Here is a 14,808-nt window from a genome sequence, read left to right on the forward strand (position 1 = left end):
TAAGGATACACCCTGTCAGACGCTTTTAAAAGATGCTTCAAATGTGTGTTAAAGTCCTCACCATTAAATTCTAGTTCATGCAAGAAAATGTTTAAATAAATTGAAGGGTAGTTTGACATAAGATTTCAAATTGTTGGAAAGATTTCATCAGGTGACTTAAGTATTTCTTTATCATCATCAGCCATTTCACTGAACTTTTAAGGACATTGTTTCATAGTCAGTACTATTTTACAGGACATTCCACAGAGGAAGAAATCAAAACATCTTTTCTAGAAACATTGAAAGATGCCTGCAGTAAGTCTGATGAAGTGTCATATGGTGAATTTGAAGATTACTATGAAGGTCTAAGTATAGGGATAGTAGATGATGAAGATTTTGTTAATATCTTATGTACTCCATGGGGGATCTAGTTTTTTAAAATGAGTATGTAATCAGTACTAAGCATTTTAAAGGAGAGATGAATTGAATGTAAAGTATCAAACACTGGAATATATTTTTCTAGGGCTCTCATTATTCTGTTTGTTTGTTGTTGTTGTTTTCTCAAAAAAGTTGAGACTGGAAAGAGAAGTATTCAGAAAGATAGATGTAAGGGTATGTGTATATTCACACACATGTACGAGTGCTCGCCTGCTTATAAGTTTATAAAGATCTGTCTTTTTGATTTATTACTTATCTTGAATAAGTAATTATTCAAGTAATTTTAGTAGGTCATATTTTATTAGCCTTCATAGAAAAGTAACATCTGTATCAAACAACAGGTGAGCAGCTATACAGTTACCACGTTTCTTGTCCATTGATTTTTTTTGCTACCCATTCCCCAAAATATAATTGCCACCATTCTCAATTTGATGAACTAGACTTGGGCCCAAAGCCTATGAGACTGAAATAGTTCAGCTTGCTTCAAACATCTGAAAATGTTAAATGAATTAAAGGATATGCAAAAGAAACTTTCCATGCCGTGTGATTATAGATGTTTTCTGTACATAAATATTTAGAATGGTGGAGGCTTACCCCTCAAATGCTTATTTAAACACTGACTTGTCTTCTGAATTCTTGTCTTCCAAATCATGTACTATTGCTTGTTCAATAGAGCACAATGTAATTATTCTGGTGACCAGTTCTATTTGTTCTTTTATTCTGTTTTTAACTGCAATTCCTATTACCTGCACAGAATTATTATTTAACTAGAAACAATACAAAATGGGAAGAGAAATATTTTCTTAGAATATTAAATAAAGACCTCAAAAAGTATGTTATCACTTATATGGACTAAGGGATAATTTAGTAATTCTTAACCAAAATGTAAAAAGTTCATTTGTGTCCTAAAATGAATTATGCTATCCTAAATAACACCTCTTTTTGGTATACTAAACAACTGAAACATTTTTTTCTAAATAGATCTTATTTAACAGTTAGATGTAATCATTCTTTATAAATTCTTCTATGTTCCTCACATCTCTTTGGAAATACAAAGAGAAGAAAAAACTTTATAGAGTTATTTTCAAGTTTATGATATAAAATTTTATGTATTAAGATAAAACAAACTATAAAAAATAGTGTCAAGCAAAATAAGAAGTGGTTCAAAAATGAAAATACATACTGTGTAGAATATGAATTTTGGCATATAACTTCATATCTTTGACAACATTATCAGAAATGTGATGTGTGTGAACCCCATAAATTTAAAGTAGTACTTTTTCAAGATTCGAGGAGGTACTAAAACTTTCTACTGAAATATCAGAAACAAAGTATGCATGGACATTTTAGTGCTATTTTCTCTAGCTAAATTCTTTATTCCTTCTTCAATTAGGTTATTGTAATTAAAACAATATGCTGGAAGATGTTTTGACAGAAATAAGTCTATAAAACTATTTCTGAGTCACATTCTTTTTCTTGGAAAAATTTATCCAGCTATAGTCATTTTAAACCCTACAAATTGTTTTCACATTAAAATGACTAATAACTCTGGGTGTTCAATATGCATGTAATATTTTTCGTTGGTAAATTTTTATTTAGTTCTCCTTAACAAATCTATTCTTAATATTGTTATGTCATATTTTCCTGTGAATATAATCAGAAAATGTATAGGCTGTCATATTGGGGGAAAAAAAGGGGGCGGGGAGATTCTTCCAGGATTTAACATATTAATATAACAGCATATTCTTCAACAAACCTCCACCCTCTTAATATAAATATTCATGTGATTATTTGCAGGAATTTTCTCTGTTTAGGAGATGTAACTTCTTGTAGTTAATTTCTTATTATTTTCCACTGTTATTTCCATGTAGAGCTAGAAAATACATGTTCAGTATGTTATTTGGCATATTTTGTTAAATTATAATTGGTGGCACAATAAATCATTCTGCTTTTGCCTCACTGTCTGCATTCTTCTTTGGTATAGTAAAAATCTATTGTTTAGTATTCAATTTAATAGAAGAGCATTTAATAGAAGTTACATTTTCAAACATCCACAACATAATAATTGACTTGAAATTATATTAAAAATATAGTCTTACTATTCTAAAAATCTCTTGATTAGCTTTAGAATACTGTTATATGTTGTAATGATGTTACATGAAGTTTATGGTTAAGAGTATTTAATTGTTCTCTAGATCTTTAAAAGGTAGTTATTTGTTTGTGGTATAGAATTGCTTTTCCAGTTAACCATACTGTTTATTGAATTCTATATATTGATGTTACTGTTTCTATTCTTATAAGTAAAGTTTTACAGAATTTTCAGGGAAAATTTATATTTAATTAGAAAAGGGATATTATTTAAGAACTTTTAGCTATATTTTAATTAGGAAAGAATATACATTTGTATGATGGAGCAACTAGAGTGTAGTATAGATAAAAGTATATGTTTCTGTTTTAAATTTTATGGTATATGAACATATGTACTTAATAAGCCAGTGATTCTGCACAGGGAGAGTCACTTAGGATCATTCATAATGTAGATGCAGCTGTAAAACACATCTTAGTTTATGAATTACTTTGGATTTCTAGTCAATCTAAGTTGTCAGTTACTTCAGGAGAGAATTGTATAAAGTAAGCTGTGCTTACTGCAGATTATCTAACATGCATTTGTGAGATTACAGTTTATGCTATAGTGCTTGCAAAATAAAATATGTACTGTGATAAATTGTAATCACTACTAGGTTGACCAGAAAGAAAAAAAACATCTACAGTGAAAGTGCTTAAAGAAGTAGAAGGGACTGAGCCTGTATAACAGAAGCCAAGCAAGAGAAGAGAATCCACTGGGTTGACAGGGCTTATTAGAAACTGATGAGAGAAGAAGCTTGTGTCATTGCCTCCTACTTTTATTTTATGGTTATACAAACTTCTAAGGACAACTTACGTATTGGATGTCTTCATACAGTAAAGAATAAATACTCCATAGTGGAGCCACTGTTCATTTGATCATTACTTCATTCATTCAGTCATTTATACCTATTGTGTAGCACTATCCATACAATTGCCCAAGGCAGAGGTATTCTAAATTTTTCTCACACTCTGTATATCCACTCAGTCTCAAGTCCTTTGGTTTCTTTCTTTTGAATCTGTTCCTTTCACTATTCTCAATTGCTTATGCCTTTGCTCAAGCTTTTACCACATACCCCCTCATCAACTCTGTCTCTTCCCCAGTCCTACTTCAACCCATCCTACATATTGCTGTTGGAATGATCTTTCTAAAATGTACACTTCTTCCATGATTAAAATCTTCCCCTGGTATACCATATCTTTTAGAAAAGTTCAAACTGCTTACCTTAACATGTAAACCTAAATGATCTGGTCTCCCTAAGCTCCTCTCTCTCCACTCAGCTCACTCTCCATGACCCCCAAGCCATTCTGAACTACTTACAATTTTTAAAATGGATTGTGAGGTTTCAAACTTCTCTGCCTTCAGAACTGCTCTGTTACTTTTGTCCAAAATTATTTCTTCCACTTAGTGCATCTAAATTAATTCATAGTTGTGTTCTGATACTACCTCAAGAACCATGTCTTTTAGAAAGCTACATCAGACAAACTCTTGAGTCTGATGTAGTTGCCCTTCTTTGGGATCCTCTTGGCACCTTGGATGTGCCCTTAATCCAGCATTTATCACTTCATACTATAGTGATGATTTCGCTTATGTTTCTCCAACTAGATTGTAAGCTTCTTGAGGATAAGAACCATATCTTATTTAACGTTATGGTGTCTAGCATTGTGTCTGACCTGTGGTAGGTGTTAAATCAAAATTTGTTGACAGGATACACGTTTGATTTACTGAGCCTCGACTGTTAATGGTTCTTACATACGAACACTTTTGCATTAAAACGTTTTAGCATAGACCATGTAAATAGTATGAATGTGCACTTTAGGGCAAACTTCAACTACAGGGGCAGTAAGTTTCCCTAATAAAGAATGCACAGGCTGCACTTCATCAACAAGGCCTCACGGCTCAGGGGCTACTATATTCACTTCAGTTAGCTGGGACTCAGTCATTATCGGATGCCTAGGTAATTAGCCTCCTAAACACAATGGGTTTTATTCATGAAAACAGTGTCTTGTTAGAGTCCTAAATGGTCTTGTGTCCACCTACGGATTAGAACGACTTCTGGCTGACCAACTGTAACAATGCAGTAACCAGATCCCTCCCCTGGAGTGTGGCTGCTTCTTCCTCTGGTGAGCATTTCAGCATAGCATTGATTGGAGTTCCCAAAAGGACAGACTGCTGGGATTTCACTGAGTTTACAGAAGAGGTTTGGTAATCTCTCTGTGCCTCCTTGTTAAGATGTGCTTGTTTAATAAATGTCTGTATGTTTGGCAGAATTTACTCTGAAATTTATTTCATTATAACTGGGTAGTGAGGATAAGAGGAATAGCTAATTCACACCTACCTCAAAGATTTTAGGGAGGGTTGGGAAGTCACAGTTAACTACCATAAAGAACCTATTACTTGTGTACAACTAAATTAGCTACTCCTAAATTAGTTGTTAGGTCACAGCTGCAGTTCTCTGTCAGACACTACAGTAGGCATCACGGACCCAAATATGGCATGGCACAATGCCTAAGGTAGTAGAGTTAGAAATTCCAAAACCTAATTCATGATTGTTATAACACAGGCATAAACTAGGCACAGTGGAGCATGGAAGGGCTGGCTGTGTCATCCCAGGGGAATAATAATAACACACCATTCTGAAAATATTCGATTTATTAAGGTATTATTTAGATGGCAATTAAAAGGTTCTATTGATATATATATAAGCTGAAACAGAGAATATTTTGGAGATTTGATCATGGAGATTTTAGAAATATATTAGTGGATACACATTTTCAGATTTCTCTCTTTAATAACCTGCGTAAGCTGATTTGTATAGTTTTTGGATATCCAAGCAAGTAAAGTTATTTGGAAGGATTTGAATAAAAATTACCTCTCTGGTGACAAATTTTAGGCCAAGAGAAAACAATCATGGTCCCTGTTGTGTTTAAGTATTCTTTTTATCAACTTAGAATGGGATTTCTGAGCCATGGCTGAATGATTTTAGATATAAACGAAAAGATTCCTCACCCTTGCAACTGTATGTTGAGTTTTCTGCGATTTTCAGATGATGAGAAAGCCAGGGTGAAACAAATGACTGCAATTCAAGGAAATCATTGTGTGTCACTTTTCAAAGTTGCACACTTATAAAGTAGTTGAAGAGATTCTAACAGAACTTTTAAGTTGTTAAGGAAAAGTAATTTGGGGGAAGTATTCAGGTGACCATCACATCAAGGAAAAGTATGTGCTTATAGTAATATTTTAATGTAAATGATGTTGTGGAAAGAGCACAAGCTTTAAAGTCACTGAATACTGCTTTCAAACCTGAGCTCTGCTACAAATCAGCTATACGACTTTGGGAAGCAACTTAGTATCACTCAGTCTCTACTTCTGCATCTGAAGGTTGAAATGAGGGTTGAATATAGATATAGAAATGGATATACTTAAAGATGTTAAGTGTAAATACATATCTAGATACAGTACTTAGCACAATCTAGCAGACAGATATAACTCAGTATACATTTAGTTCCTTTGTTTTCTTGCTTGAAATAAAGTAATCAAATGTTTTCCTTATTTTTTTCTGATTAATCCCAAATGGCAATCATAAGAGCTATTCTTTTTTTTTTTAAATATCTTTATTGGAGTATAATTGCTTTACAATGGTGTGTTAGTTTCTGCTGTATAACAAAGTGAATCAGCTATACATATACATACATACCCATATCTCCTCCCTCTTGCGTCTCCCTCCCACCCTCCCTATCCCACCCCTCTAGGTGGGCACAAAGCATCGAGCTGATCTCCCTGTGCTATGCGGCTGTAGAGCTGTTCTTTTAAAGGGATATATATTATGGGTAGAAATAGTTTGTATGTCACCATTTACTCCTGCATCTAATAAACTTCTCATTATTATCAATTCTCTTCCTTCATCAGAGCCCATGAAGGAAATTCAAAATCTTGTATTAAGGCTATCAATTCTTTAGTGATTAGTAATAAAATGTATTGTTATTGAAATTAATTGAAAGATGATACATATGGAAGACTAAGTTTATATCTATACAGACTTTAGGCGACATTTCTAATATCTTTGGTGTGTTACAGTAAGACAATAGACTGCCTGGAATTCTGTAAGTGATTGTTTTCCAAAGATGGCTGCAACAGTATCCCATCCCATATAGTGTTCTTACATAGTGAATTTGGCTTCACATCAAGAAGTGGGGTCTATTTCCCCTTTGCTTGGTTGTGGATAACTTGTTACTTCTTTGTAACAATGGATTATGGCTACAGTGATGCTGTGTTACTTTTCAGACTAGGCAAGAAAAAGCCACCTAGTTTTTGCCACATTTGTTGATACCTGAGCCACGTGGGACTGCCAAACTGCAGAGGTTATATGCAGGTGCTCTGATCAATAGCCAAATCTGCACTCGCAGCTAGTAGATAGTATCAATTGTCTGCCAGGTGAGTGAGTCATTTTGGGTTAATTCCAGTCCCAGCCAACATCTCACTATAGTTACATGACAGACCCCAAATGAGAACCACCCAGCTGAACCCTTAGCCCTTCCATATTCTTTTTCTTTTTAATTTCAGATTTATTGAGATATAATTGATCCATAACTTTGTGAGCAAAATAAAATGGTTGCTTTAACCTGCTAAGTTTTGGAGTTAATTTTTATATAAAAATAGTTAAACAAATCCTTAAACTTTGAATAAAGCAAGGATATTAAAAACATTTTGTCAAATATTCAGGGGATTTAATTTTAATTCAGAGGGAGGGTAAGATTTTGATGTATTTCCTATTTATGTTTTTCTTTTGTATTTCAGTATCACTTAGAAGGTAACTATTCTATTTCTGAAATTTCTTGTGAACAATTTAAAACCCACTTTCAGGTTTCATCTGTAATGCCAGAAATATTAGGACTCCTTTTTTACACCCTCCATAACATTCTCTTTATCTGTTGTATCACTCTGCCACTAGTATTTGTCTAAATCAATTATTATCTTCCTTGAGAGGGCAGTTGACATTTTTAACCGTTCATCACTATATTCTCATAGTCTAGTGCAATTCCTGGTTTTGTGTCTGGCACATAAATAGAAAATGAATATTTGTCCACTGACATAATACATAAAATTGTATCTACCTCAACAATACCACTACTTTTGGATCATTTTTATATCATATATTTTATGTTGTTTATCTTATCTATCCTGTCATATTCTTTATGATTTCTATATGAAGAACTGATATTTTTGAAAGTTATGTTCAAAAGTTACTGGAGTTATTTAAATTCCACACCAACTTCTTCTAAATGTTTGTATTTTACCCTTTTAAATGATCACTTTTATCTTCTTTTTATTATTTATGAGTCACTAAAGTAGTTAGTTTATAAAACATCCAAAGACTTTTTTTGAGTTTTCCTGTAATCTTTTAGTTATTGATGTTCTAAGTGCTATACTCTATTGTCCTCTGAAGAAAGATGTATGAGTGGAAAAGATGTTGGAAATTGGCCTTTCTTAGTATGGCTCCTATAGCCACCATGCAGTAGGGACAACTTGAGATTAGTCTTAGATCACCTGCTTTCTCTTTCAGGCTTTTGGAGATGTCACTCCACTGTCTTTGGTAGTCTGAAGCACTCTTAAATTTGGTTTCCTGATGGTAATCTGTTCACTCTCCTTCTGCTTTTGAAGTTTAGTGAATTCTTTTTTCTTGAAATTTAAGGCTTTTATTAGGACATATCCCAGTGTTGACTTCAGCTTGTTCATTTAACACCAGACATATTTTCTAATTTTTCCATTTCTCACCTTAGTTATTTTTCAGAATTTTTACATTATAATGTGGATTATCAATTTTGCTCTATTATTCAGGTATTTTCTTCGAATATTTTAAGGTTGGATTGTAATAATATAATATCCATATCCATATTTCTTATATTAAATGTTTGCTGTTCTCCATATTTTTCTTGACTATCTTCTATTTTATAAATGGCACGTTCATATGTCACTATATCCTTTTTTTTTGTATTAAAGATCCATGTTTATATGTCACTATATCCTTTACTTGTATTAAAGTTCTTTCTTTCGCAGTGGAGTCAGATTAATGTTTTCTGGTTTTCCTGTTACCTTGCAAGCTCCCCCGTCCCATCCCCAAGTTAGGACCTATCAATTGCATCTCCTGAGCCAGCTTTTCCTCAGAACTCAGTAAGAAGAAGTTATCTTTTAGAAAAATGAAACAAAAATACGTGTATGCATGTGTGTATGTGTACACACACATTTATTTTGTACAATCCCTGTTCAGTATTATTTTCCAATTAAATCACTGAATTGTAGTTTCTTCATTAAGAGTCTCACTGGTGTTCCTTATTGTTGGCTAATTCTGAAGCTATAGATAAACACTAATCTTAAGTGAAAGTATTTAGCCTAATTGTTTTTTACCCTTAAGCAGGCCCATAGTACTTCTCCTTTGTTATTTCCTTCAGCAAATATATACTGAATATTTACTATATATGTCAGGCACTGTGCCAGGCACTGAGAGTATACAAACACAAACCACATAGTTACTACACTTGTGTGACTGTCTCATATGGGAAACAGCTATGTTATACAAATATAAGCCAAATTATAAAATATCAGGAACTATGAAGTCCCAGTAATGTAATGGTGGTGGCTAACCAGAGAAAAGTTCTTATAGGAATTGAAACCAGAGATACTTCTTAAAGGACGAGGAGGAGTTATTTAGTGAATACCGGGATGGAGGTGGGAGAAGTGTGGAAGAGAAAGGCATGAGCAAATGCACAGAAGTAAGGACCAGCATAGTAGGTGGTGTGTGTGTGTGTGTGTGTGTGTGTGTGTGTGCTCCCGTACAGTTTAGTTTTGCTGGAATTTGACTAGTCCAACAAGGAGTGGCAGAAGCCCAGAGCAGGTCCTGGAAAGCCTTGTATGCCTTATAAAGGGACTTGGATTTTATACTGAAGGTGAGTGGTTCTTAATCTTTGGATAATGTTCCCCTTTGAGAATCTGTTGACAGCACTGGAACCTCTCCAGAACAGAGGGGGGAGACTTACACATGTTCATAGATTAAAGGGCTTGCACTCAAGACACTTCATATCTTCTGCTCCAAATACAAGCAAATGACAAAATATTCAATGAAATTAACTGACAATAAAAAGTTATTTTGTGTGTGCATTTAAAATAAAGAATAAAATGAAAACTGTAAACAACAATAACATTGTGCAGGAAGGGATTGTGAAAGATGACATGATTGGCTAGGGGTAGAGGTAGCAATACTGTTACATTTTGCTAAAAATTCTAGTTAAGTATTCATGTCAAAATTTTAGCAGAAGTCACCAAAAAGAATAAAAATGTAATCTACAGTTTAAAAATCATCATAGATAAAAGAAAACATAAAAATATTTATCAAATGGAAGGTAAGTAAGGAAGGAATCTAAGACAAACTTTGGATAAACAGAAACCACAAAATAGGATTATAATAAAATCCTAGTATACTAGTGACCATAATAAATACAATTGGGCTAATTTCACCAGGCAGATTTTAGCACATTGAATAAAAAAAATAAAAATTTTAGCCACATACTACTTATAAGGGACACCCAAGTTAAATAATTAATTACCTAAATCAAAACCACACAGAAATGGATGAGGAAATATATACCATTCAAAAAATAACCAAAAGAAAGTTGATCTAGCTAAACTAATATCGGACAAAACATTGTAAGGCAAAAAGCATTTATGAGAATAAAGCAAGGGTACTACTTAAGAATAATAAGATAAAAGGGAAGGAGATTAAAAAATATGAGGGACTGATGGAGTACTAGGTAGCTTGGGACAAGATGGTGTCAAGGGTACACACGATGAACTTTAAGATTCTTTTTTTTTTTTTTAAATAGATTGGGACGTTATCTTTTTTTTTTTTTTTTTAAAGAGCTCCTGACTTATTTATTTATTTATTTTTATTTTTTTGGCTGTGTTGGGTCTTCGTTTCTATGCGAGGGCTTTCTCTAGTTGTGGCAAGCGGGGGCCACTCTTCATCGCGGTGCGCGGGCCGTTCACTGTCGCGGCCTCTCTTGTTGCGGAGCACAGGCTCCAGATGCGCAGGCTCAGTAGTTGTGGCTCACGGGCCTAGTTGCTCCGCGGCATGTGGGATCTTCCCAGACCAGGGCTCGAACCCGTGTCTCCTGCATTGACAGGCAGATTCTCAACCACTGTGCCACCAGGGAAGCCACTGAACTTTAAGATTCTTGAGAAAGAATAGTGCAGTTGGTTGAGAATGGGTGTAACCTAATTGTTGGCAGGTCTCTCTTGTGGTTAGAAAAATTGGGGTAGAGATGAGGAGGCGTGCATTTTCACTTGTGACCAGTGGCTATTCAAAAAAAGCTCACTTTGAAGCTTTCCCAAGTTATTCTGGGAGGCTTGAAAGTGGTATTTCATATGCTCCCAGGACCATTCTCCCAGCTGCATTAACTGAGCTTATGGTCGACTGTTCAAGGATAAATTCCTAGTCTTAGTACTGGATTGGCTACCTCCTCTCAGGACCATGTGGTTCACATTTTTCTTATAGGTTTGCTGAAAGCAAAAATAGGAACTGCATGTACATAATAAGCACAAGGAGGCTGATTACTCAATGAAAGTTTACTACTCTTATTTCGACAAAACTACAAAACATCAACCAAGATTGTTCTTGTCATTGGAGGTTCACGTATTAAAGATCTTTTCTTGTATGAAAGAGGCCTACCCATTTTATATTCTCCACCCCCCTTTTCTTGACATAGAATACATGGTTGTCAGTGGTCTATACCCCTTCTACAGAGGGCAGCCATGAATGGGAGTTAAGGGGCTGGTGAGCACATATTAAGGTGGCAAATGAATGTTAGGTTAGATTTAAATCTGGGGGGAAACTGAAAGCCTATTCCTTGAAATGACTGCTAGGCATCTACTCATTGAACAGTACAAGCATTAGTTACGACTTCTCCTCCAAATGCTAGCAGGCACAGTATGGGGCTGAAGTCAGCTATTGGGCAGATTTCAGGCATCAGGATAAATCCAGATTGGCTTTTCTCATTTGCTACATTGTTTCAATCCACATGACAGATGGTAGTGTCCTGGTATAAAATGATATCACTGGATTAGGATGACAGCTATTGGGGAGTTCAAATTCTGATCATACTTTGAAGGTAGAGTCAAAAGGATATTCTAATGTTGCAAATGGTATATGGCATTACCTATTGCCCTCCAAACCACCCATATGTACACTTATGATGTTGTCCAATGTTTTAGAAATATCAACAGTTAACTACTGAACCCTTCCAGTTAAGTTTGGCAGATTGACCACCCTTGCCCATCAGCTCTCCCTCCAAAAACTTCATTAAAATATCAGTGAAGAATCAAAAAAGTATTAACCACAAGGGTAAATTCAACATAAGGGAAAACCATGGATGAAAGATTTCAAAAAATGTTTAGACAACAAACTGATGGAGGAGATTTAATGAACTTACCAGACTAGAAGAAGTGGAAATCCAAATACCTGCAAGAGGTGGGGTACCTATAAGAATTTATCTAATTTGCCTTGAAGAATGCCTAGAACATGGGCTGAGGTGTGACTGGCAACATGATTGGTTTAATATCTGTACATCAACTGGTTGAACTTGCCTGCGCCCCCGCACTTCCCTGAGCAGTCAGAGGATGACTCTACCCACCTCCATCGTATGCAGCTACAGGTTTGGTCTGGAGAAACTAAGCCCAGGAGCTCTGGATTCAGAGACAACAGACATAGGATAAGATAGGGGTGAGCGTTGGAGCTAAGAACAGTGGAATTGTGTAAACATCTGCGTATTGAAATACTAGCAGGCGGCTTCTCCTGCTTTGCTCCTAGAATCCTAGACAGCCAGGTTGCTGCCCTCCACCAACACACACCAACGCACTTCTTCCAATCAGCTTCTCATTTTTACATATAAAGGGAATGCCGATAATCACTGGACATTTGAGAAAAGACAACTCAAGAGGCAGAGACAAAAACAAACAGAAAAAAAACTTGGACAAAAACAATCAATGGAACAGAGAACCAAAAAAAGTCATCGTTAATATCATCAAAGATAGAAGAAAAGATTATCTGTTTATGAAACCAAAACGGGATCTTATAGAAAAAGAAAAATCAAAGAACAATTTTTAACTTTGGAAATTAAAAATATGATGAACAAGAACAGGTTTGCTTCAGCTTCTGCTGATGGCATGGCATGGCCCAAGAGCTTCCGGGAGACCAGAGTCTGCGGGAGGAGGTGCTACCAGTAGGAGGGTGGGCATGGGCAGCGGTGTGAAGCTGGGCTGTGAGGCTGCAGAGGAGGTGGCAGAGGCGGTGGAGGGTTGGATGCTTGTTGGGGGTACTGTTGAGCTGGTGGGTCACTGACCCAGGGAAGAGTCCATCGTGTTCTTCTGGGCTCAGCTCTCTCCAGGTCAGATGCTGCGTCTCCCACCTAGTGAAGGATCTGGGGGCTTAGGTCTTGGCAGTCTGGAATAAGTTCAGCTCTCTGAGCTACTGAAACTCTACTTGGAATAGGAACAGAAATTCCAACCACAAAAAAAGGACTGAGCTTGACGAAGGCTTTCCCTGAGAACAATAACATTGTGTGTTAAAGACAGAGACAGGTCAAGATTTAAGGGATTTAACCAACTTTTTTATTTTCCATCTTGCACATAAACTTTTATCCTGGTTGTCAATATTTTGGACAGATCCTTGGCTTTTATGAAGGTGAAACCTAAAATTTGTCTTGCACTGGAGTCTGTTGTTTTTGCTGCCTGCCAGAAGAGTTGAAGAAGAATGCAATGATTCATCTTCTCATGAAGTAATCTGGATTAGTCAATGTAAATGCACTGCTTCTGACAGAAAATGAAGGAAAAAAATAACTTTGGAAGAAAAATTAGAACTATGAAATGGAACATACTGCTGTATTAAACTTTTTTTTTCTTACACAAGACTATTATACTTCTTCATATTTCAGAAAGGAAAGAAATATTGAGCCTTGATAAACTGGAAGCTCAGCTGAAAGCTTGCAATTTTCTACTAGTCTTTGCAAAAGCAAAGCCATCTGTATTAACTTTGTGTCTTCTCAATTTGGAAGTAGAAACGTAATTTATTAAGTTATTGCAGTTTCTCCAGCTTGTTATAAAGTATTCAAAGATTGATGATACTGAGTCCTTTTACTGGAGGTAAGTAAATAGTTTCTAAATGACTAGCTGGATATTTTCTCTTGAATGTTGCAAGAAGTTGGTTTGGATTGTCTATAGGCACAGAGCCCACACCCTCCAAGACAGCAACTGTGGTGTTCCTGAGTTGTCAACAATACCGGAAGATTGTTGTCTTGATGAAAGTGAAAGTGAATCCTTGGAGGATGTGAGTTTTAGAGAATGAAGTCTCAGCAGTTCTCTTGCCATCTCAGTGATCAAAGATCCATTTTAGAAATCTAATTACATTGTGTCAGAATTTAAAGTATACATATAGTTTATAAGCAATAAATGGGGAAGTAGGTAGTTTTTGGTCCAGCCCCTATCTAGGTAGGAATACAAAGACTGGAACACCTGTTGTCTATAATTATTCAGATCAGATCTGGTTTATTTTCATATTCTAAGCTATCAAATGGGTTAGGACCTCTCAAATGATTGAAAATGATTTAAATTTTGCACTTTAGTTTTTTCTTTGAATAAAATAATTTTTAGCTACTTTTCCATATGGATAATATATTTTGTTGGTAAGGATGTAGGGAGGTAAAGAGAGAACCTTTTTTTCCCCCATGATGAAATATAAAGTAGAAGACTTTGGTATCTGCTGAGAATAAAAGAGTCGAGTCTGAGTGAAGATGAGGTTTGAGGGGAGTGGTGCAAGTTCTGAATGTGTTTTGAGGGGAAGGTTGGAGGGAACTAATCAAGGAAAGTAAGAGTACTGAGGTTGATGCTGAGGTCCTAGCCAGGGCTGAAAATCATGAATTTATAGTAGTGCAAAATCAAAGAATTGGGAGATTTTTATCCAGTATTCTCAACTACCAAAATGTAGAAACAAAAAAGGTTAACTGTTCCTGCTCCAGGATTTGGGTTTTGCAGTTGCTGCTGTTGCTGAACTTCTGAGGTCCAAGCTCAGTAAGGAAGGAAGTTAGCCTAGGATGGAACTGATAAATCCAAAGAAAATGGGGAATCCAGGGACTGGAGGGTTTGTGGAAATTGTTGTGCAGATTTGGTGGGAAGGAGAGTAGGAAAGAGGTGAAAAAACAAAAATCTGTTTACAAAGTATA

General features: G+C 35.5%; 1 protein-coding gene and 1 pseudogene across 1 annotated transcript in view; both read left to right on the top strand.

Moving 5' to 3' along the window:
- The window catches only part of CAPS2 (calcyphosine 2), a 38,177-nt gene extending 37,767 nt beyond the window's left edge, over nucleotides 1–410 (top strand). Inside the window, 1 exon segment of the mRNA XM_061206641.1 lies at nucleotides 235–410. Within this exon segment, the coding sequence (XP_061062624.1) occupies nucleotides 235–410 (176 nt within the window).
- Nucleotides 411–12,827: 12,417 nt separating this feature from the next.
- Nucleotides 12,828–13,982, top strand: LOC133101649 (cyclin-G2-like; annotated as a pseudogene).
- The last annotated feature ends 826 nt before the right edge of the window (nucleotides 13,983–14,808 follow it).

The sequence above is a fragment of the Eubalaena glacialis genome, chromosome 11, assembly GCF_028564815.1.
Source record: "Eubalaena glacialis isolate mEubGla1 chromosome 11, mEubGla1.1.hap2.+ XY, whole genome shotgun sequence".
NCBI lineage: Eukaryota > Metazoa > Chordata > Mammalia > Artiodactyla > Balaenidae > Eubalaena > Eubalaena glacialis.